The sequence below is a fragment of the Stegodyphus dumicola genome, chromosome 11 (assembly GCF_044657685.1).
Source record: "Stegodyphus dumicola isolate Sdum_Otavi_A_Nest chromosome 11, ASM4465768v1".
NCBI lineage: Eukaryota > Metazoa > Arthropoda > Arachnida > Araneae > Eresidae > Stegodyphus > Stegodyphus dumicola.
This window is the reverse complement of record NC_140778.1, coordinates 93,699,479-93,725,374: the sequence shown is the minus strand read 5'-3', so window position 1 is coordinate 93,725,374 and position 25,896 is coordinate 93,699,479. Positions and strand designations below refer to the sequence as shown.

The following is a 25,896-nucleotide window of genomic DNA, read 5'->3' as shown; positions in this document are numbered from 1 at the left end:
TTGGTATCCATGTACACATCGATCTGTTTTCATTTAAAAAAAAATCCTAGAATTGCACAAAAATGGCACTGCGCACACCCTTGACTTTATCTATGTACACATCGACCTATTTTCTCTTACAGTAAAAGAAAATTGACAAAAATCCAACTGTTTTTACCCTTGTAAAAAGCGGTAAACAAATAAGTGGGCGGTTTTGCACTTTACCAAGAATTTTTTCAAAGACAAGGCATTATTTGTTATAGAAAATTATGTTTGAACGACCAACGAGATGAAATTATGCTTTAGTGAACTCGGTAGCAAAATAGCAATGCAGGCATCCATTCAGTTATGTTTAGCAATTATTATATAAATGTGAATGATAAAATAATGATCTGAAATAGTTATTTAATCTTATGCTTCCATTCAATCATGTTTAGCCTTTTTATATAAATTATAATAATAAAAAATTATTAATATATGAAAATAACCTTTCATCTAAATTAAAACATCAATCTTAGATAGTTATTTACTATTATACCTCCTTTCTTGTATTAGGGTTCCCGCAATTCTTTTTGGCAGCACTGGCATCAACAATAGTTAAGCTTTTTTTTTTTTTTTTTCCCTCAAAACCGAATAGTACCGATTTTTCTAGTCAAGACATGTATATAGATTTATATATGCAGTTTATATTACTTATTTTAGTACACATGCTGTGTAAATTATTCAGCTAAATATGTAATATGGTTTCTTTTAAACCTTTTTATTAAATTTTCTGGGTTCATTTAAACTTTTTCTTGACTTAGTGTTATTTTTTTCGAGGATTAGGGTGTTTTCAAGGATTAGGATAAATGCCGTGGCTGCCTTTACAGTACCAAAAAATATTTTAAGACAGGCTCCATACGGTTTTTGGTTCCACAGTAAAAAGTACAAAATTTTACCTTCTTTGACATTATGCTTCCTAAACAACCATATTTTCTGGAAATTGAATTTTAAAAAACTGCAAGCACAGTGTTGGAATGTAGATCAAAAATTAGTTTGAAGATGACCATATTGCCTTTGCAGTGGTTGCTTATTTTATTTATTAGCTGAAAGAGACCCATCAAGCTAAAGGTAATGTGTTTTTGAAGACCATAGCTAATAGTATCCACTAGCTGTAAAAGTGAAAATGTTGGTCATATAGATTGCCCCCTCATAAATTTACTTTATTTTAAAATGTTTCTTTCTACTTGTGAACAGAATATTACCTTTGATCTGTAAATATAGCCAAACAAATATACTTTTCTATTAACTGTGTGCCAAATCATGTCGTGAATAACTGTACCTAATGTTGCGAATAAGCAAGAATAAATATCAGTCTGGGAATTTTCTCTTCTGGATTTTCATTTCCTTTAGCAGATAAAGTGACTGCTTCCAAGGTATACAGATGCAAATTAATTATTAATACACGAGCCATGTGCTGAATGATGAAAAAACTGTGGAGTATTGGTCACCCCCCACGTAGATTCTTACCTCGTCAAATTCATATGAAAGCAGCTGCGTGAAAAAGACTCAAATGTTTTCTATAATGTTAATTGAAATTGGCAGTTTTGTGTAATCTGAAATTATCTGCTAAAATCTGTATTTTTGCATTTGTCTTTATTTTTTGTGTTTATTCTAGATTCAACAGAATAATCATTCCTTTCAAGAAGCTTTATGTATCATTAGGGTTGTCACTATCTTGTCAGATTTTTTGAGCCAACATTTTTATGTGTGGTGCTCTGTTAACAGAAAAAAATACTACAGGTATTTTTACCAGCTTACAGAGTTGGCAAAAAACTGATTTAGTGGCTGTTCTTAGGGGTGTAGATAATTGGAAAGTACCAGTAACTTAAATTTTATAGGTGGGTTTTAGTTTGAAGAAGTAAAGTTATTACATAAATTAAAGAACACAAAGAAATAAAAGTACTTTTCATTCTTTTCTCTAGATTTGATGATTTAATAAATTGTATTAGAAGTTAATTAATCTATAGATTGAGTTTTAGCGTTTTTATGCATTGTTTTAAAATTTCTGTTAACTAACGACTAAAATATATGTACATCACTGTTTTCAGGCTAAATCAAGTGCCAGGAAACTTCCTAGGGTAGCACTGACTGTTAATCCAAAAGGAATTGTAACAAGAGATCTGAGTACTGGTGAAAAGCATTTAGATTTTTCTATATATAGGTAAAGATATGTATATGTTTATATATGCACTTTATAGTACTGATTTCAGCACATTGGCAGTCAGTAATAAGAAATCTCATTTTTGTAAGATGTAGGCCAATTAGGGATAGTATATCATTATCTCTATATATGATGTACTACCCTTAGTTTATATACCATTTTAAGATCAGTGATTATACTGAAAATTTCAACAGTGCTACTGGTTGCTACAATACAAAATCCGTAATCTGGACTTGTTGGGACTTTGGCGATTCCGGATAAGGGGTTTTTCTGGATTATAGATCATCAATTTAAATCTGGTAAGATGGCATGCAGAAATTATACAATTAAAAGTATGAAACTGTAATTTATGAAATAAAGAGCAATTATGATCTAAAGGGTATCAAATTTAACAAAAAAAAGGCTTAATATTTATTTGTTTACTTTATTAAACATTTCTTTCAATGTGTACATGCATAAAGCATACATTATGCGTATGCGTAATGTATGCACGTTCTCTACGCGCATGCGTAAATTTGTGCCTTTGAGGTTCAGATTATAGATCATTTCGGATAATGGACGTCGGGATTACAGACTTTGTACTGTATTATGTTGAAGTACATTTAATTATTTGTAAATTGAAGTTACTTAGATTTTAAAAAGTTACCTAATAGCAGAGAAAACATTGATAATGTTCAATAAAAGCTCAGCTGTTCAAAAAGCTCAGGAAATGCTCGAATTCTGGATAATCGAGCTTGTTAAAAATGCAATTAATGGTAGAAAAAGCCAAATGAATAGAAAATTTCTAGTCTAAAATTATAAAAAGTTATTTTATTTGTTATCAGTATTAATATTGAAAGCCAAAAATTATGTGAATGTGGAAAAAAGGGCATTGCAGACATAAGTGCCATCATACTCGATGACAAAATTCTGTTAATCAACATGAAGTTTGGTAGATATCTCGCCAAACTTGTGCCAGTCATTTTGGCAGAAGTTTGAAATAACAGATTTATTTAGTTAATCGACATATACAAGCTACAGACATAATGTGAAAAAAAAATTGCTTGTCATAATTTTTCACGTTGCACAGCCAGTGTTTATCTGTTTTCACACAAGTCACACGTTTTATGATACCAGTATCAGTATCTCATAAATTTGAAAATAACCATACTACATGCTGTTCCACTGCTTAATACATCAAAGTCTCGAATTTTGCTCCCCCCGCCCCCATCTTCAAAATGCGACTGAAAAACAGATTAACAGCAGTTAACTTTCATAGTTTTTTTACAAAAATTAAACCAACTTTTCTACAGTTAATTGGGTTTACTCAAAGTACTTTACACTTATCCCTTATTTTTGATTTGAAAATATTTTGCTTACTTGAGCTTTTCAGTTGGTTGAATGTCGTATATTCAGGCTTTTACTGTATTTATTTTACTAAGTTGCAACCACAAGATTCCAAATTTCTTGGTTTTTGATATATCTGAATTTAGTTTTACTGTATTTATTTTGCTAAGTCGCAACCACAAGATTCCAAATTTCATGGTTTTTATCATATCTGAATTTAGAATATCTATTTGAAATATAATTTTAGAAGCATTTTTAACCACCAAGTATCGAAAGAAAGATATTCTATCCAAGAAATTGTGTAACAAATGATCGAAAGACAGATATCTCAACAACATTGTCATTCTAAGCGATTTTCAGTATAATTTTTCTGATCAATTTTTATTGAATTTGACCAGCTTTAATTTGTTAGAGGTTTGTAAAGCAATTTCTAAAGATTTGGCTAATATTTTATAGATAAATATCAATGCTAACATTTGCTTCAGATTCTTTAACTGTTACATTGCTGAATAACTGTTTCCTATGTTCTAATGAACTATTAATTTTACTTTTTGTCATATTTAAAAATATCTTAATGAATAAGAGATTTCCATTGCTACTTTGGTTTCCATCTGTATAAAATTTTAAGAAATTTACAAAATTAAATGAAGTTATTCAAAAGAGCATAAAGTAAAATTTTAAGAAACAATGACTTAAACTAAGTTATTTTACCACAGAATTATGTTATAATTGTTTAAATATTTCAGATGATCTGTTAAAGTCCCTTTTAAGTCAAATTTATCAGTCTGCAAATCTTTTGAAATTGTGACACCATGTGACCAAGAAAATTCTTGGATTTTTGTATTTCAGAGTTGGCAGCTATGATTTTGTTGACAGAGCTATCATCTTAAGATGTTGAGTTAGATGAACTAGCAGTCAGATTTTAAAACTAGCCAAAAATTTTAATAATTGAAATAAGCATAGCAATTTTAATATTTAACATGACGTACTGGAATCTGCTGTTAAAAATGCAGAGACCGATTATAATTAAAAAAAAAATTATGGTACTTATGTATTACTTGGCTGAGAGCCTACCCAAAATTGCACCAGTCTTCCCTGTAGAATTCACAGCATTGACGATTCTCATTTAATAAACAGTTAGTATTTGGCTTCCTTTGTTAAAAGGCTTTTGTCGATTTTTAAAGTTTTGTTAAGCCTTACTATTTTATCGAAAAGTCTGTTTATAACTCTCTGAATACAGATTTTCTGCAGATATTAGTATAAATTATTAGTACAATGTCCAATAATATACACTTTTTTGATGATAGGGTATCATAACTTTGAAAATGATCTATTGGTTGATATTCTGTAATAGACAGCTTCTATATTTTAATAATTTTTCAAAGTACAAGCAAAAAATTAGTAATAACAGTTTAAGTCATTGCTAATAAAGAAAAAATACTGCTTATCACGAATCAAACAAAAGAACAAGCGTTATGAGTGTGTTAATATATCATGCTTATCCGTAATTGGTACTAAATTGCACTATTTGGCAACAACTTCATAGTCAGCATAATAATGAGATAATGCGCAAGTACCAAAACCTTAAGGATAAAAAATATAATTCAAATGGACTCTAAGGAAATATGGCATCGCTAATCTGATTTGAAATAGGGCAACCGCTTTCGTCACTGGAAGTCACCGGAAGTTTTATCTTTTGCATGAATAAGAAATTCAACAAGCCACACAATTGATAGTTAATGGCATCAACATTTCTAATGTTAAGATAATATAACATAGGTAGGATAATTTGACAATGAATTGATTTAAGTTACACTGGAGGTTTTTCAGTATTGTTCAGAAATTATTAATAAAGAATAGTAATGAATGAAATGAAACTAATAAAAAATTCTAAGGAAGTTTCAAGTTGGATGCCAAGACACAAACAATATGAGGAATTTTAATGATTTAAATGGACAAATTAAGTATTGGATTTTAATACAGCTGAAATTTTAGTTCATTTGTTAATATGTCAAATCTTGTTTTGTTGCATTTAGTTTCCTGACTCATTTCTCCAAAAATAAATTTGTAAATTTTTTATTAAACTTTGAAAGTATGGTGGTTTTTTTTTTTTTTTTTTTTTTTTTTTTTTTATTATTATTATTATTATTATTATTATTATTATTATTATTTTTTATTTTATTTTTTTGAATTGATGGAAAGTATTCTAAAATTATCAGTGAGATAATCAGGACTTGAATAAAAGTTGGTATAGTTTTAAATGGAAAAGAAGATTATAGTGTAGCTCTTTATTTTATTAAAAAGATGCATATGGTGGTACAAAAGTACTGATGATGTGATGTTATCTCAGCATTTGGGTTGAGTAGGAAAGGAATGTAATAGTTTCATTACAGTGAAGATGATAATTTGGTAGTTATAAAATAGAGGGATAAAGGTTAAATTTTCTGGAAGCCATTCAAAAAATATCCAAGAAATAAGTTCTCTCTCTCTTTTTTTTTTAATCTTCCTTGTGAACTTCAAAATCTGTTCTCTTCAAACTTGTAAAACACATTATAAATTCTTCCAAGTAGTAAATTGGCCAGGAAGTTAACAATTGCCTACTTAAATGAAGAGATTAATTCCTTTATGTTACCATTTTACTTTTTCTCATTCATTGCAGTCAGTGGCAGCAAGAAAAGAAGCTATGATGCTAAAGAAAGGGAGAGATCCATTTAGATTAAATGGATATTCAGAGAATGACAAACAATGATTGACAATTCATTCATAATTTTCAGAAAACTGTTGAACCATTTATTAATGTGACAAAAAAAGCATTAATTTGCAATATCAAATGTTTGTATTTATAGGTGTTTAGGAAATTTTATTCCCTCATTTTGTTAGTTATTTTATTAATCAAAAGTGGAAAATTTAATTACCTGTATTTGATATGCAAGATTTTATTAATGAAAAATTGCTATTGATTCAGTAAAATATGAGCTGTTTTTTTATTATTAATTTTATATATTTTCAAATGTTGTTTAATGATAAGTAGTGGTATACTGCATTTCCTATAAATAATATAAATGCTGGGAATTTGGCAGTTTGATAAAGTAATTATTACTAATAATTAACTAAATTGTTTTTACTGGTTTACATTAAGCATCTTCATTAAATTGAACTCTAATATGTATGTAAAAAAAAAAGTAATAGCAATTTTAAATAATTGAAATTGTTTTTAGAATATCTTAATTATACTTAAACTATTCAAACAAATTCAGTTTTCAATAATGGCAAACTTTCAGTTTATGGATGTTTTCTGATTTTAAAGTGTGATGTTTGAATTTATAAATGCTTGTATTTTTTTTTTCCCTCAGGATCTCATTTTGTTCAGCAGATGCCAATTATGACCGTGTTGTTGCCTTCATAGGAACAAATAAAAATGAAACACTGGAATGCCATGCATTCCTTTGTTCAAAGCGTAAAGTTGCTCAAGCTGCTGCTTTGACAATATCCCAGGCTTTTAATATAGCATTTGATCTGTGGGAACGAGCCAGGGAAGAAAGATCTAGTCATAATAGTGAGGTACGTTTCTAATGACTTCCTTTGAAAGTATTGTGTGTTTAGCTAAAAAATCTTAAATTAAAAAATTAGAATTTTAAATAATATATAAAATTTTAAATTATATAGTGCACAGTAAAATTTAACTTTTTTGACTTCTCAAATTTTTTCTGGAAAAGAATAAGTTTCTTGTAGAATAATTTAGGGTATCTTGAAATTTCCTTCGAGAGAAATTTTTAATATTGTGCATTCTAAAATGACATATGCCTTTGTTTTATTACTTTTTATAAAAATCTTAAAATTTTTTGATTTAGATTCAGTATTAATTTCACTTTTTATGCACATAAATTGTATGCTGGCAACTTCAAATTTCATGGATTTTTAGTATACATAATTTGATAAAATTTATTTCAATATTATTTAATTAATATATGAGAAGAAAAGTATACTTATTTTGGTAGTAATATTTTACTGTATTAAAACTGACTACTAGTAGTGTGATAAATTTCTTGATTCGACAAAATGTGACCTTATAGTGAAATTGGATTCAAATATCATATTGCAGAATTTGCTTATAATGTGTAATCAGTATGGATAGAGGGTTATCCATAGCTGCCACTTATTAAATTCTCTGGTTATTCAAGCTCAGCTGCTAATTACATTGAAGTTTCCAAGAATCGAAACAAATACATGCTAATCAATAGAAAAATTCCATTTATTAAACTCTTCTTTGCCACTTATTAAACTCAGATTGGTAAATGATTGATTCTTTAGTGACATAATATACTTATAACTATAAAAGCTTTTTTTAGTTCATTCATTTAATGTATTGTGGATCATGGCTTTATTATTCAAGTATATAATCCTTAATAAAACAGGCTTGACAAAAATTCCAGTCTCTGTCCTTCTGACACATTGTTTTCAGAATTCTTCGTCTGCATTGGACTTCAGAGGGGCAGAATTTACTTATCTTAATGTTAGCAAAATCCATCTTCTAAAGTACAGTTCTCAGCCTGTTGTACACATAGCCTTGGGTGTATTTGATTGCATAATCAGGAGGGGGTATGTGAAAAAATTATAAGTAATGGCAGAAAATAAAATGTTGTAATAAATGCTGAAAAAATCAAAATATTCAGAAAATTTAAATTTGACATTGATAAGAACAGGGGTTCTCAAACGAGGTGTTTCATACTTTCAGTGGGGAATGCTCTCAGTCCTTTATGTAGCTGTTAAGTATTTAATTTTATTAGTTTATGAATATTATAAAAAACCTACTTTTGTTCAAGTTTTTGGTGTTGCCAACATTTGATATATTTCTTTTGATTTAATGTGTAAAATGCATTAAAAATAATGTAATATTAATCTAAATAAAGATGTATATATATTTCAAGTTTGGTAAGGAGGAGGGGAGCAGTAATAAAAAGAGTGCATGGAACAAAAATGTTGAGAACCATTGGATTAGAAAGTGAATCAGTTTGACTAATTTTGATGTGAATGTTACTATCCAAAATGTATGTAAAAGGAATGTAATAAATTGTAGTTCAGTGAACACCTGTCATATTACTGGATTCCATATGCATTATATCTGGCATTTCCTCCTTTGTTATATCAGGACGAATTGTATCGAAATTTTTGAGACACTTTATAAATTCTTGTCAGGAAAATTAACTTCAGTTTACAAAGTCAAATTGTAAGAACACACTTAACCTTCGAGGGTTGTTCAAACATTGCTTTCCCAAAAGAAGTGAGAAGGACAATTGGATTTCAGATCCTATCGATGAAAATTCCTTTAAAGCAGCATAAAAATTAATATTATCTGAAAAAGAGCAACTGGCACTTTTCTGACTGTATTTATTGTGATTTATTAATTTTATGGTATTAAATAAAAGCATTGTAAGATATATTATAAAAATATGGAAGGAGGATCAAAGGGTAATAACTTCTTAAGGTTATGAGGTATTTCTCATACCTTCATTGTGTAGTGGTCAGCACACTGAGCCAGTATTTCAGAGGTCCGTGGTTCGATTCCCGGCGAAGGCGTTTGCTAATTTTTATCTTGCCTGCTTCCATAAAAAATCTTAATGCCTTTACTGTAGCACCTGAACTAAAAGGGTTATAGATGATGACTCTCCACACCCAGGATTTGGCGATTGAGTCCGCTAAAAACCCTAGTCACCCTTTAAAAGGGGGTATATAAGGTATTACCCCTGCCTTCCTAGCGTGCCTTCGTGTTGCAGTGGTTCTGCACATTAGGCCAGTGTTCCAAAGGTCTGTGGTTCGATTTCCGGCGAAGGCAATTACTCATTTTTAATCTTTCCTACATTAAAAAAATATCTAATGTCTCTACAAGGTTAGGACTAATTTACAATTGCAGCCTTGTCTTGTTAAGGGGTATGTCAAAGAAAAATGTTGAGAACCACTACTTTATAGAGGCATTGTAAATGAGAGTTCGTTCTTGAATATCAGCTTATACTGCTTTGCCAGCCGAAAGAGACTGGTCATGTGATTTACTGATTGCTCCGATTTGTTTCTCAGAGTGAAAATAGGGAAGATGGATAGCTGCGGATGAGTTCTGTTGTGCAATATAAAGAGTCTCTTGCTTAAATGCCGACAAGAATAAATAAAAACAAACAACGTATAAAGGGAAGATGCATAAAATGGAAAATTACTGAACAAAAATCAGTTTAAAATTATCACGAAAATAACATACACACACACAGAATAAAAAAACACATCTATAATAAACTTTTAGAATTTATTTTAATGATTGTAAGCTAAAATAATTGCTGTAAACATGTCTGAAAAATTAATTACACTAATTATTTATATTAAAATTTAATTATTTGCATTGAAGTCTTTAAAATAGTACAAAATTAAAGAATTTCTTACTTTGGGTTTCATTAAGCAATTATGCAAAAACAATAATAAAAATATATCAGTTGGAAATTTAACCTTCGTTCTCTGACGAATCGTCCGAAAAACGTTCTGAATCGTCATCATCGTCCAAGGAAATAACTAAAGAGTCGCACATTTCTTCAAGTATACCATCTTTTTCCCAGTAAGCATTTTCCAAGCTTTCTACGTGTGCACAATAGTTCTTCCATTTTTCAATTGTAACATTTTCTATAGCGTGTTCAGTGAGCTTTAAGAGTTTTTCCATGTTTATATCTGCCGTTATGTTTTTTGCACGAATAAAATGTTTGATATCTGCCCAAACATACTCTATAGCATTTATTTCACAGTGATGGTGGCAGTCTCAATGCTGTGAATCCATGTTCTTCATCACGTTTCAAATGTTCAACATGACATCAAATTTATATGTTTTTTCGGTGGAAGATGTTCTTTAACAATGTTCAACAGTTCGATCTTTCGCATATTTGGTGAGTACACAATATTGTTTGAAGTAAGCCAATCCATTATACTCTGCTTATTATGAGATGAATTTGGCGGCTTGTTCAGTTGCACTGAATGGTAGGGAGCATTGTCTATTACAACAGTGGAATCCTTTGGTAAATTCAGAATCAATTTTTCTGTTGCCCATTTTTCAAATATATTCGAATTCATTTGCCCATGGTAATCTCCTGTGTTACAATTAGCTTTATAAATTAATTTTGTGTTTGGAATAAATCCCATTTCCCCACCTGCTCATAAAACGATGATTTCCCTTGATGCTGCTCCCGTCTCCACAGCTCCGAACACTTCCTCAGACTGCCAACATTTTCCAACCGTCAAATTACTATCGACCCAAGTTTCATCTACGAAAATAAGAGGCCTTTTCTCTTTTCTGAATCTGTGAATATTTCTCAAATATCTCGTTTGCGAAAGTACTATATCATTTCGTTCTATGATGACTTTTATTTTTACAATTTTTCCAACGGAATCCAATTTCATGAAGTATCTTTCGTAGGGTTTCTTTCTCTCTTGGAAAATTTATTTTTTCCTTTAACTTTTATCAGTAATTTTGGAACCATTGGTACCTTTTTCTCTGTCACATAAAACTCGTGGAATGTTCTTATTACATCAAGATCAAATCCGTCTAAAGCCACATTTTCTATCGTTTTCTTTACAGTACGCTTCTTAGGTGAAGGAAAACTGGGGGGATCATTTCGGTTGCCTTCTTTACGAATTCTTCTGATGGTGCTCTCTGATACACCGGCGATAGCAGAAGCTCGTTTAGTAGCATGTGATAATGGGATACATACAGAACCCTTATCTTCTTCATTATTACAAAATGTAACAACATTGTGCAAAATTCCTTTGGTCGAACTTCAAAAGTATTTGCCTTTTGAATTCGATGATGCTTTGGAATCCATAAGCAAAAATATCAAACAAAAAACACAAAAGTATTAGACAATAATTAATTGTGACTGATATAACGATCTTGAGATGGAAAGAACTAAATTTAAACAAACGCAAAAGGGAGAAGCTAAGAACACTCTGAGATCACTGAAGAAAATTCCAAGCAAGTGTACTTTTCCGTCCCTCCAGACCTTCCTTTCCATTTTCCAGACCTTCCTCTCGCTTGGACAAGCAGTAGGATGTACAATGCAGCTTCTGTATTCCATTTTTTAAGGTTTCCACATTCAATATCTTCCATTTGGGATTATGCTCTCTGACAGGTATAAAAAAAAAGTTCTGAAATACTTCTAAGTATTACTGTAGTTAAAGAGTCTTTGAAGGGGAAAGGAGTAGTAACTGTAGGCTAAAGAAAAAACAAGGATTCATTGGGCTTGCTTGTAATCATCAAGAGGCAGACAAAGGATAATCTGTTAAAAAATTTTAATATTTATGGTGAATGTAGCCAGATAAAAGCTACGTTTAAATTGGGTATTTCCCAAACAGCATTGTGCAATTTACTTAAACAATGAATTGTAATTAATAAAGAATTACGCCTCAAGGAAATATGAAAAAGATGGAAAATTGAGATGCATTAAAATTGCTATTCTGTGGTTTCAAGCTGTAAACAAAAACAAAAATTCTGTTTCTACACATTTTTTACTAATTTCGTAAAGGTGAAGAAGAGAACTTCATATCAACTGGCTTGTGGAAAAAGTTAAATCAACATTATTGATCAGAAATTTCATTTTGAAAAGTAAGAAACAGATCACCATGCAGTTGATAACTGAATACAGTCAAAAGTCTTTAATCCGTACTCGTCGGGACTTCGGCGATTCCGGTTTATCCGGATTATAGATCATCAGTTTAAATCTGGTAAGATGGCATGCAGAAATTATAAAGTTAAAAATATGAAACTGTAATTTATGAAATAAAGAACAATTATGATCTAAAAGTTAACAAAGTTTACAAAAAAAAAAAAAAAAGCTTAATATTTATTTTACTTTAAACATTTTTTTCAATGTAAGTTGTTTAAGTTGCTTCTTTTATGTGCTAATACTTTCTCTTTAATTCTATAAACAGACATAATTTATTGTTCAGTTACAAAGTTCTGCTTACATAATCAAAAGTTCAAGCTTACTTTTATAAAATTACTCTAACAGTCTATGAAAAATAATAAGCCGAATCCAATTCGAAGATTAAGGAACAATGCAATCTGCAACATTAACTGAAATAGATAAATTAGATCATTTTAGCTTAGCTTATACCATCCGTTATACATTAAATGTGCATGCGTAAACGTATTATGCACATGCGTAAACGCATAATGCGCTTACGCATGCGCAGAAAGTTTGTAGCTTTGAGGTCCGGATTATGCATGTCCAGATTAAAGACTTTTGACTGTACAAGACATTCTGGACTGACTGCCTTACAAAAAATTACTATAATGCACATTAAAATTTAAAAGGTTGGTTTGAGAAACTGATGGGAGTAAGCTACTGTATTTTTATTCTTGTGCAGCCAACTATTAAGAAGGTAGCACTGGTTATTCACAAAAGCAAAAAACCCTAGTGCTCAAAAGCAGTTAAGTATTTACTTTTAACTTGCAATAGCACCAAGAACTCATGGATAGCAAATAGTATTTTTATAGATTTTCGTTTAAAATGGGACAGCAAAACGAAAACGAAAATGAAAAATAGCTCTACTGAATTAGATAACCATGCAGCACATATATCTCTGATATCTTTCTGAAAAGGATTAGTGTCTTTTCCTGCAAATACAATTTCTAGCATTCAGCCTTTAATTTTAGAGTATTGTGGAAACTTTCAAATGTGTTTTATAGAACAATATCCAGTAAATGGTGAGTAGAATTTAATTAGGTAAAAAATACAAACTGTTCAAAGATAATAAGTAAAGTCGATATCTCTGCTAAAGACCATGCGTATTATAGTCATTGCAATTGACCATGCATATTAGAGTCTGCAATTATAAATCCCTTAAAATCAATTAAAAATTGCTTTCTTTCGAAAATATGGCTCTTATGTAGAAGACTTGGAAGAATTGCAAACTTCAGTTAATGTTTAACACATCAGTGAAGGAAGTTGCATTCATTTTTAGAATATGTTTCAATTCAAAAGAATGTTGAGGTAATTGAGACATAAAAACTGACTACAAAAGCATTAAAAGAATTACAGAAATTGTCAGCGAAAGTGACACGTTTATTATCAATCAAATCTAGAAAAGCAACCGTAAATTTGAAGAAAAATGCTTAGCAAAAAAATCTCTCGGTAGTTTTACAAAATCGAGAATACAATTGAAAACTCTTGTTAAACAATATGAAACACAAATAGAAAAATTGTTTGCAAGAGATAAAATTTCATAAAAAAATAATTATAAAAATATTTTATAAAAAATTTAAAAATTTTGTAAATATTTTAATTTTGGTAATAATTTTTAATTACTAATAATTTAGTTTTTGGATTAAGTAATAAATTAGTTATTATTTTATTTGAAAAATTTTAAACTGATATGGTTTTAATATACAAATTGCTGTCTGTTCTCAGCCACTTAACAAACTTAAATGCTTTTGAAATAGAAGTGATTTTAAGTGGCAGGTAATGTATATTAATAAAGACATTTAAGCAAGACCTGTTCCGTGAAGTTTGTATGAAATGAAATATATGTTCATATCAGAATAATGTACTAATAATACTAATCAAGGTATATACTGGAAGAAGAGCAGTTATATATGCACAATTTAGTTAAGGATGATTTTGGTAAGCATGTGTTATCAGGACTGCACTCATTGCTACTGTTTATTCTTAAAATCATTACATTGTTTACTTTTTAAAAAAACAGTAAAAGAATGCTTTTTCAAAATTGGCAATGAGAATACAAATTCTAAAGATGTAACGGTCGCTTATGTTGTTATTATTGTGCTTACCATGGATATGAAAATTTGAGGCTAATTATGAAACATCTTCCATACAATTTCTTCAAGAACAAAGAATTTTTTACTCAGAAAGAAGGTGTACAAAAAAACATAACATAAAGCTCTGCTTAAATTCAAAAGAAGCACCAAAATGGAGATGATGACATAAAAAAAAAAAAAAAAGGATTGCATTTTCAAAATTGGTTTGAAGCATCGAGAAGTAGTTTCTTAACGGGTATTCGTTTCATTAATGCATGGTGTTTAGAACTCATTTCCATAGAATTTTGTCAATATTAACTTGATATGAATCATTGCACTTTTGTTGATAGGAACAGTTATGCTATAATGTATATCTGTGCCCATTTGTTAATGTCTAAACTGTCAGTTAAAATAGGCGGTACTATTGCCAAAGTTGATGAAAATCTATTTTTGCATCAAAAAACTATCTTGGTTTTACTCTCCCATCCCAGTGGATGTATGGCAGGATTTCTCGAGGAAAAAAGATTTGTTGTTGCTGTGCATAAGTACTCTGCCAGAATTTTGATTAAAGTTACTGAAGGAAATATTATTGATGGCACTATAAATATGTTTAGATGTTGGAAAAGGTATATCGATGAAGAATTAAGAGGCCGGAATTGAACATTTCTGCATTGGCCATAAATATAATGTTATCGATTCCAGTGTTTGCTGTCATATGCAAACTGTTGAAAGGTTATGGGGCGGTGTGATATATTGAATATAAACATCACTGCTTGAGTTTATGTGGGGCTACAGCATTCTCAAACGCAAATTTTTTCGGACACTTTAAATTATATCTGCACCTTCATATCTCCGCATTAAGCTTAATTCGCTACCCCCCCCCCCTTTTTTTTTTTTTTTTTTTTTACTTTTCCATTTTGTTGATGCTAGTGATAAAGTTGCCAAAAATGGTACAACCGATGCTAAATGGAATATCTTAGCTGGTAACTTTTTACGCCTGATTTTCAAAACAAGTCGAGCAATTTCTTATCAGATTGATTCTTTCTTTCAACACTGGCATAAAATTACATACAATTTTTACCAGATAGTTCAATTTTATGTCTAAGGCCATTTGCGGTAATTAAGTCAATTAGGGTGAAATCACAGCGCTCACCTGAAATTAGAGAAAAGGCAAAATCAAGTGTTGAATTCAATTCTAATGAGAACGCACTAGCAAAGTAAAGCATTACGGTTTTATGTAATTTCTCAGTAACTTATTCGTACGAATTAAAATAATTTTTTCACTTAAACTTGTCTTCCAAATTAAGATTTAACTTGAAATTAATGTAGATAATTACTGAGAGAATTAGATTTCTGTAGCATAGTTTACATGAGATGAGATCACTTATAGAGTCACGTGATATGAAACAGCGAATCAGGATGTTGTACCATGAAAGCATAGTAAATTCTTAATGTCTTTTTACAAATTTATTGTTTTCATTTATTGTCTTTTTTGGTGTGTGTATACTATGTGTTGTCGCCAATAAAGTCTGCTTGGCAAGCTTTGCGCGAGCAAAACAGAAAAGTACCTTTTTTTTTTTTTTTTTTAATTTCTTTCCCAAGTTGTTTAATTAACATTGAAAATTTATAATTTTATAAAGATATATTAATACTTTTTTTCTCTCCCTGCCTAAAATACATTATTCCCCCCTTTCAACTTAACCATATCGTAAATATTTTTGGCTATTATTTTTATGCTTCGAATTTTTTCCCAGATCATCAGCTTTTAGAATTTCAGCTTTTGTCTGAGTGGGGTCCCAATAACAGACCAGTACTGTATATTGTAAGCACATTTTGTAATCAAATATATTTGCAGCAGCAGTGAAAGTATAATTACAATGGGAAATTCTTGCCTGTTATGAATTAAGCATTTGTGCTTACTTTATTTCTAAATTTGGATATTTAATCATTGTATTCCTCCCTTCGGGAAAGAAAAAGCACTGAAATGGTCAATGATGTTACCATACCTGGTTATAATAGCAATAGTCAGACGTCATGTACCAATGAAACAGCAGTGTTGATTGATTTAAGCATGGATGGTCATTTTTTGGTGTGTGTATACTATGTGTTATCACCAATAAAGTCTGCTTGGCGAGATTTGCGCCAGCAAAATGGAAAAGTACCCCCTTTTTTTTTTATTTCTTTCCCAAGTTCCCAAGTGGTTTAATTAACATTGAAAATTTATAATTTTATGAAGATCTATTAATACTTTATTTTTTCTCTCCCTACCTAAAGTACATTATTCCCTCCTTTCAACTTAACAATATCGTAAATATTTTTGGCTATTATTTTTATGCTTTGAATTTTTTCCCAGATCATCAGCTTTTAGAATTTCAGCTTTCGTCTGAGTGGGATCCCAATAACAGACCAGTACTGTATATTGTAAGGACATTTTGTAATCATATATATATTTGCAGCAACAGTGAAAGTATAATTACAATGGGAAATTCTTGCCTGTTATTAGTTAACCATTTGTGCTTACTTTATTTGTAAATTTAGATATTTAATCATTGTATTCCTCCCTTCAGGAAAGAAAAAGCACTGAAATGGTCAATGATGTTACCATACCTGGTTATAATAGCAATAGTCGGACGTCATGTACCAATGAAACAGCAATGTTGATTGATTTAAGCATGGATAGTCATTCTGCATCTGAAACTATGAAAAAACTAGTAAGTATTAAAATATAAAAATGTTTTTCTTTCTGTGCATATAAGTAATTTATGGTAGTTTATAACTGAACTTGTAGTCTGTAAATATTAAAATTATTCATTCTTGCCAATTTTTAAAGTACTTCCTGATCATCCGCACTCCTGTCTAGAAATCCCAAAACTGTTTGCGACTTTAGAGAGAAACATTTGTTTGGGTACCTTTGTGTATTTCATCGATGCATCTAGTTGTTGTGGAGATGGGCCAAATGATATGGGAAAAGTTTCTACTTTGTATGTACTGTAAAATCTCCAAGATTAATTACTTAAGATTATTGAGTGTATCCAATAAGCAAATGAACTTCAACTAGACATAAGTGTTTAACGCTTTGTGTAAATGCAAGTAACCCAATTGTTAAAAAAATATCAAAATTATCCCCCACATAACTTAATATTCAATATTATAAAAACAGTTTCATTTACCTGTACAGTGCCTCTTAATGTCATCTATGAACACACAATAAGCATTTTTTACACATTTTGATAATTTTATTTATTGGTAGCTACTAGATTAATTTTACTAATTTCTAGATTACATATATATGTTTACCAGAGTTGCACCAAAATTGCCGTTCACACTTTGATCGTACTTTATCACATGTCGTCACAGAGCTGAACATGTGTAACACTAAAGAATCTTATATCCTCTTCATACTGAATTATGAAATGCTACAGAATTACATTGAAGTATTCATTTTTTACAGCAGATATATTATTTTCTCCAAACTCAAAGAAGTTGCTGGATGTTAACCTGAAGCATTTCACACAACAGTACATGGTGGATGATAAACAATGCCGATCAAACACACATTGTCACAAACACACAACAATGCCGGTCATTAAAATTAAAGAATAATGAGAAAAAATATGCTATGTTGCAACCATTGCCCATAACTGTAATTATGTATGTGAATTGAATACAACTGAACACAAAATTGCAGTTCCGCACATGTGTTAGTGCCAGAAATATGCAAAGTCGGTCATTGGCACAATGGACACATGTTGGAATTCTGATCTGTGATGTTATTTAAAGCGAATGTGGTTGAGAGTGATCTGTATTCAGTAGTTATGGCTCAAAGGCATCATTTAAGTGAAGGTCAAAAGAGGTGAATAATTGGTAGAACCAAGGGAGGTTAAACAGAAATGGAGGTTATCCAAGATTTGAATATCCCTCAGAGTGTCTTATCAAGAGTTATCTACTTTTTAAGCACTAGATCAGTTGATGCACAGCCTGGTCAAAAGACAACCAACAAATAACCATTTTCTGTCATTGTCGGCTCAAAGAAACCACGAAGCGATTACAGGAGGTTTGATTTTAGATCTTCAGGCTGCCATAGGAACTCGAATTAGCCATTCTACTGCTACGTGATGACTTAACAAGGTTGGACTGTATGCAAGAAAAACCAGGGGTTTATGTCTTACTCACTTTTGCTTCCAGTGGTGCTGTTATCATATTCACTGGAGCCCAGCTGAGTGGGCCCGAGTATTTTTTAGTGACTATTGTAGATGTGTTTTGATCTGGAGAAAGGAAAAAACAAACAACTTGCCTTCCCTTCTTCATGAAATATCCCATTTCCACGACAGCGGTTTAATGGTTTAGGGAGGAATCGTGATAGACGGCCAGACTGAGCTGCATATCTTTAAAGGAGGTTATGTGACTGTTCAGAGATATGTGGATGAGGTATCGGAACCCCAAGTTAGACTGCTAGTGCTGTTGGCCCAGAGTTTTAGCTAATGCTCGGCTTCATCAAGCATATGTGGTGTCAGATTACTTGCAAACAGAAGGTATCTTTCGAATGGATTGGCCACCTTACTCAACCGATTTGAACTCGATTGAGTATGTGTGGGATGCCTTAGGACACCAAATTCCAGCACGCCAAATTCCTCGCTGGGCCCTTGATGAGCTGAAAAGTGTACTTTTGGAAGAGTGACATAGAATTCCACAAGACTCGATCAACACTTTAAGTCTATGAAATCAAGGTGTGAGACATGCATATCTATCGAAAGTAACCATACACCATATAAAAGAAAACAATTTTCCGCAAGAGGTGACAATTTTTCCATCATTTTCCAATTTTCATAAATTTGGTTTTAATTTCAATATTTTGCAAATAATTAACTGTGAAACATCGTAATTTGTTAACTAATGCTTTTGTACAAATTTCTCTTAATAATTTTTGATTAAGTACCAGTTACGTTTTATTTCTGTTATTGTCCTTTAATTTTGATGAACAGTGTATATTTTTATAAAATAAAAGCAAAACTTTGTAATGAGACTAATGAGACTTCTCATTGCTTTAAAAGAATGAGCAAATATATTTGTATTTAGTTCTTGTAAAATGATATTTTAGTAAGATTATTTGTATATGTATTGTAAAAATTATGCTTTTAGTATCTTTCTTTACTTCTGTTGTAATACTAATTGTAATTTTTAGTCTTAATAATAATTAATTTGCATATTTCTGACTGCTTTAGTTGATTAACATATGGTTTTGTTTTATTGTTATGTCCTTGAGTATACCTTTTGCGAGTTCTGTTTCAGCTTGAGGTATTTTTTGTAAAAAGCATTAGGTTTTGTTCTTCTGCTATTATAATTTTTTTATAAGACACTTTAAAAACAGTGTCTCATTCAGAGTTATAGGTTCCTTAAAATATTGTATAGAATTTATAAATTAGTTAAGGTTATTCAATACATAAAAAAAAAAAAAAAAAAGTTATAAATCTGATTTAAGATATTCTAACTATTAAGTAATAGCATTTTATTTCCAAACTTGGCTTATTTTATTTGAAATCTTCAAAATAATTTGGTGTCTAAAAAGTTAATTTTAATACATCAAAAATCAAAGGCTTCTAAACATTTTTGCCTGTAGTCTCCTTCAAGAGTTTAATTTTTTAACGAATCCCTTCTGCTTCAATAGTATGTAATTATGATAGGATGATTTCATTTATGTGATTTTTAAGTCATTTATTTTACAGTGTTTTTATTTGTACCTAATGAGATGCATTATAATAAAACTTCTATGAAGTTGGTAAAATTGATAACTGTATTAATGTAATGAGTGTGAATAAAACTATAGAGGAGGTTTCAATTTTATACCTTCGTAGTTGATTTCATTTCTGTAACAAGCATAAAATAAAATTGATAGTTTTTCCTTTTTTACTTCCTTGTACGAAGTAAAAAGGAAGTATCGTAATCGCGAAAAGCTTCAGGCAGCATATTTCAACGAAAATATCCACTTCAACCGCTTTCGAATGCAATTTAACGATGTTTTTGCGTGATATTTGTACTTAAGGACAGAATAAAAGACTCTTTTCCTCCAAAAAAACTAAAAAACTGCTTTAATTCTGAAGAGAATTTTTCGTGGCATCTGTACGAACGCATGTACGTTCGTGCGTACGTATCTCGCATAGCTCAAAAACAAGTAGCCTCGGAACGTTGAAATTTGTGCACCTCGTATTTTGGTTTCAATCGGCCGCGCCAAACGTATATAAATATATTTATAAATATATCCACTCTGTTGCCCGGCTCAGTGATCTGTTTCTTTACTCTTATATGTTTGTAAATTGTACATTTTTTGCTTTAAAAATGATTGAATTATGTTTTTATCTTCCGGTTAAGGATTTTTTGCCTTTAGTAAATCTGTATGCAATATTTTTAGAATTATCAACAATTTTTAAATTGCTTAAGTGCCGCTAAGCCTAATTTGATGGCGGCCATTGCTTATGTTTACATTTGAAACAGCTGAGTAGCGGATTTGTTGCCAATCTAGAGAAACTTAGCTTCACAACAACAAAGATAACGCCTTCATTTATTATTTAAATCATGCTTAATCCTTTCTGGAATTTTTTCGAGGAAATGAGCATTTAAGATTTACTTCGTAATTTTTGATACAGATATTTTGAGTTTTTATGTATTTTTGCCTTGTCGCGAAGTGAAAACTGAATTAATTGAATGAGAAATACTCAATAGTCTGTGAAAAACTGTTTTTTGTTTTGTTTGCTTAATTTCTTTTATACATAGTTCTAGCTTTATTATAGTACAGTCAAAAGTCGTTAATCCGAACTCGTCGGGACTTCGGCGATTCCAGATTATCGATTTTTCCGGATTATAGATCATCAGTTTAAATCTCGTAAGATGGCATGCAGAAATTCTAAAATTAAAAATATGAAACTTTAATTTATGAAATAAAGAACAATTATGATCTAAAGGGTATCAAAATTTACAAAAAAAAAAAGCTTAATATTTATTTGTTTACTTTATTAAACATTTCTTTCAATGTAAGTTATTTAAGTTGCTTTGTTTTATGTGATGATACTTTCTCTTTAATTCTATAAACAGACATAATTTCTTGTTCAGTTACAAAGTTCGCTATTCAAGTCCCGTAATTGCTGTCTCGAGAATACCGACTAACTTGTCAATATTAATTTTTTCGTTTTCACTAACCTCTCTGTCACCTTCTTCATGTCTTTATCCATTTTTTGCAGCAATTCCACTTTTTGTTTGATGGACATCGAAACATATTTTCGTTTTGTAGATCCTTTGGGAGCTCCAGCATCGGAAATTCTATTTGACATAATCGAAAGTTTAAGTTTACTTTTATAAGATTGCTCTTACAGTCTGCAAAAAATAATAAGCCGGATCCAATTTGAAGATTAAGGAAGAACGCAATCATCAACATTAACTGAAATAGATAATTAGCTAAATGCCGTCCGTTATACATAAAACGCGCATGCGAAAACTTATTCTGCGCTTGGGCACACGCATATGCGCAGTCGTAAAGGTCTTACGCGCATGCGTAAACGGCTATGTGCATGTGTCAATGCGGCACGTGCACAGAAAGTTTTTAGCTTTGAGGTCCGGATTATGGGTTCCGAATTAACGACTTTTGACTGTATTTGAATAGAACATGTGGTAACGATTAGATAATTCTTTAAATGATATAAATTTTGGGCATTCTGAGTTATAATATGAACGAAACATAATACTGTTAAGTAAACCTAGCGTCAGAGTGTCGCTATGGTAAACAAAGTGAATTTTAAAGAATGCATTTATTCTATTGTGGTTTATGTGCTGTCGGTGAAGTAGGTTTAATTCAATTTAATATGTTTAAATGAAATGCAAGAAAAAATGCATATAATTTAATATTCCGTACAAGGAAGTCATGTGGTTTACACATCAGGTTTTTGTAATAATATAATTACATATAATAGCATTGAATTAATTTTAAAATAATTTTTTTTAATTCGCTTATTAGATTAGTAGTTTTCAATGTACTTTTGACTACTTTAAAGACCTCTGACCTCATTTTAGCTTTTCTATCATTTTATATTACAAGAGGCTTTCTTTTTGTTATTATTGTTATTATTATTATTATTATTATTACTACATAAGTTTTAACAGTATTGTCATATGCACTTTTGCTGATAACTTAACCTTCTGAGCGGCACTTGTTTTTGGATCTGTTATGAAGACCTGTATTTAAACAGCCTTTGTTAAATAAATTTGTATATTTACTTATTTTAGTCTCTATTTTCATAAACTTGCATTCATTAAAATGACATTTTTATTATTAAAGAAAGTAAGAAAGCAAAATATCTGAAATTACAAGCTAGTATATACCAAGTGACCAAAAACCCTCATGACTGGATAAAGCTGGTCATGGCACTCAGAGTTAATATAATATTACAGTACATACCTTTTACCTGTTTTGTGAAGTTTCCATACCTCATTCCAAAGAAAAATGTTTATCTGTCTATATTAGTTTACTGTTTAATTTTTCACCTTTGTATTGTAGGGTTTTGAAAATGACCAAAATCTGGATGACAGTTTTTCCAGGTACCGTATTCCTTTTCTCAGAGTTATTTAAATTAAATTCCTACAATTAAATATTTGAGTTTGTTTTCAAAAATATACTTTCTTGAGTTAGCTTGGTTGTAAAAGCCATTCTAAAATCTTACGTTTGTGTTATCAAAGTATATTGTTAGAAAAAACAAAATGGGTCCTTAAAAAATGAATCGTTTTCTGTTTACTAATACCATATGTAGTTTCAGAAGTTCTATAACAATTGAGGCTCACCAGTGGCCAAATGGTAAAATCGCTGAGCACTGGTAGTTCGGTCCGAGGTTCGAATCCCGCACACGGGCTGGCTGCATGGGCGTTTTCATGGTTTTCTCCATGTGTGACGTATCTACGAGCCAATTTCCCTTAGAAAATCCTCCATAAAGCCATTCAAGTGAAAATTTTAAGCTATCTGCTTGGTTAGATTGCTCTAAATGTACAAATATTCATCAGTATTATATTACTCTTATATTAAGATTTCAGTCACTTTAGTTGGTCTATTTCATAGTGAATCATTTTGTACCACACATTTACCTCTGGAATAGGATAAAAACAGTAATGCTTATGCACAAAAGGGTTTCATATCAAGATGTCTTTGTCATTTTAAATATATATACAATAGAATTCCAAATTGCATTTCTGTCTAGCTCAAGTAAAAGTAAGCTTGTTAATTTGTTTATATATTTTTAGTTTCTCATTTTTGTAAATAAATAACTCAGTGATAATACAATTCAGTGCATATTATTTAAAAAAAGCTATAAATATGTATGACGTGTAGGTTACATAATAACGTTTGAAAAATTTTTAATTTTCTAAACTTGCATGGAAAATCTATTTTTGATTGATTTTTGTGAGGTAGCTGCAGTTTAATTGAAGTGATAATCTATCCACATGCAATAAAAATAATTTTGTATGCTTAGTGTCATGCTTAGTGTTAAAAAAGAGACAATAATTTTATTGCCTATTTTATTACAGAAATTTGTTGTGTGTTTAATTCAAGTGCTGTTTTATGGAAATATACTGAAGCATTGTTAATAAGTTTTTCATTTATATGTCCTTTACATTTAAACATCATTTCATCTCTATTTCGATTCATTCCCATTTAAATTAATGGTAAAAGAAACCTTTCCAATCAGAATACATAGTACCGTGTTTTTCCCCTCTTAGCCTTAGGTTCTGAAAATTTTTTTAATATTTTTAATTTTACCCTTCCTCTATTGTCCAAAGTTCTTCTTTCTAGTTTATTGGTGAATTGTATTCCCTTGATTATTTTTAATCAGTAACTTCAATTTATGTTTGAATTTTTAATTACCATTTCATTCATTTTGTTTTCCCATACATTTATTATTTGAAATGTATTTTGTATAAATTTTTTGTTATACTACCCAGACATGGCAGATGTTTCCACACTTAAACTTTCAAAATGTGCAATTTCACCTTACTTCTCTTATTTACATTCCAGCTCACTGTCCCCTTACCTATTGCTGATGTGTTAAATCTTTTGAAATTCAGGTCTTCGTTCTTCCCCTTCTCCTTTCCTTCAATGTCCCGAAATAATGTGATAATTACCAATAATTTAGCTATGATCACTTTTCATTCATTCTAGTCTTACTGTAACCATGTTCTTTGGAAATTAAATTACTCACATAATTTCCTCCCTTGATTTTCAGGTGATATAATTAGTTCAAAAGGGGGAAATATGATATCTGCATTTCTTTTACATCTCTGTATCTTAAATCTCTCTGCTCTTATTGTTGTCCACTCCTAATTTAATGCCTCTGTCTGTGTCATCAGCTATTGTCTGCAGCTTGCAAGCCATTACCATCATCACCATTTAATCTATCTTTTTACGTGCAATGATCTTCAGAAGCATCAAAAACATTAGATAGTTTCACTTTCTTGAAGCTCTTCATTATTATCATCGCTTCCTCAGTCATAGGACATGCAAAGTGCATGAGCAAATGAATTAGTAAGATGATAACAGTCGCTTTGTGCACAAACCCATTTTAAAATTTAGCTCCCTTTCTGAACATTTTAAAGAAGGGGGAAATTATGCGAATACTTTAAAAAAAAATTCAATACCTTGTGCTTGAAAATTTGGGGAGGGGGAGAAGTCTAAGGGTAAATATGGTATTTCAGACTGGTGTAGGTATTCAAAATAGGCCATGGGGTTTGTTGATCAGTCAGATATAACAAAAGGAGGTGCTTCAATCCTTTGTCATTTGATAAACGAGTTTTAAAACAGTTGCTACTTATCTCTTGCACCAATATAAATAAATGTTCTTTAACTTCTAGCTAACGTCTAGAAAATGAAGTGCTCTCTTAACCCTTTTCAGACAGGTGTCCCATATATGCATTCCCTGTGAAATCTCTCGCAGCTGGCATCCTACCCATGGATCACTGAAGGATGAACATGTGATAGATATGTGCATTTTAATCTGAATAATTTTTAAAGACCTTTAGATTACATTCTGTTTCCATTACTTTTGAACTGAACATAGTTTTAGAATCGTGACTTTCAGTTTGATCTCATTCTGCCTGACTTTGGTGTCAGGTGTTGCAGAGAAGGAGGGAAGCATAAGCTTGACTTTTTTAACTCGCCACTTGATATAAACATTCACATTTCTGATATCCCTTTGAAGCTTTTTTTTTTTTTTTTTTTTTACTATGTAGGGTCTTTTAGGGTTACTGTGTGGAGTTGTGTTAAGCTTTGTGTTGCTTTTATCATTTATATTTCATGTACTTCTCTTTTTATTTCGGAAAGCCTTGACTTCAGTTCTGCTGTTTTCAAGGTTTTGACTAACACATACTATCTAAACAAAAATTGAAAAGTACCACTCACTACATTTTACAAACAACATTCATTTCTATTACTCCTTTTAAAAACATCACTTATGACAAATTTTATTGTGTCTATGGCTAAAAGAATATTTGTGAAAATAAAAATAGATTATTTTTCTAAAGTCTATGAGTGGTATTGAGCTTGAACAAAGCACACATCACATAAGCTTACGAATGT

At 30.7% G+C, this 25,896-nt stretch overlaps 1 protein-coding gene across 1 annotated transcript in view; it reads left to right on the top strand.

Annotated features, from left to right (window-relative positions):
- LOC118202835 (low density lipoprotein receptor adapter protein 1-A-like) overlaps nucleotides 1–25,896 on the top strand; it is a 36,224-nt gene that overhangs the window by 4,499 nt on the left and 5,829 nt on the right. Inside the window, exons 3-6 of the mRNA XM_035375041.2 lie at nucleotides 2,070–2,182; nucleotides 6,862–7,069; nucleotides 16,859–17,002; nucleotides 22,834–22,874. Of these exons, the coding sequence (XP_035230932.1) occupies nucleotides 2,070–2,182; nucleotides 6,862–7,069; nucleotides 16,859–17,002; nucleotides 22,834–22,874 (506 nt within the window). The remainder of the gene's footprint in view (nucleotides 1–2,069; nucleotides 2,183–6,861; nucleotides 7,070–16,858; nucleotides 17,003–22,833; nucleotides 22,875–25,896) is intronic.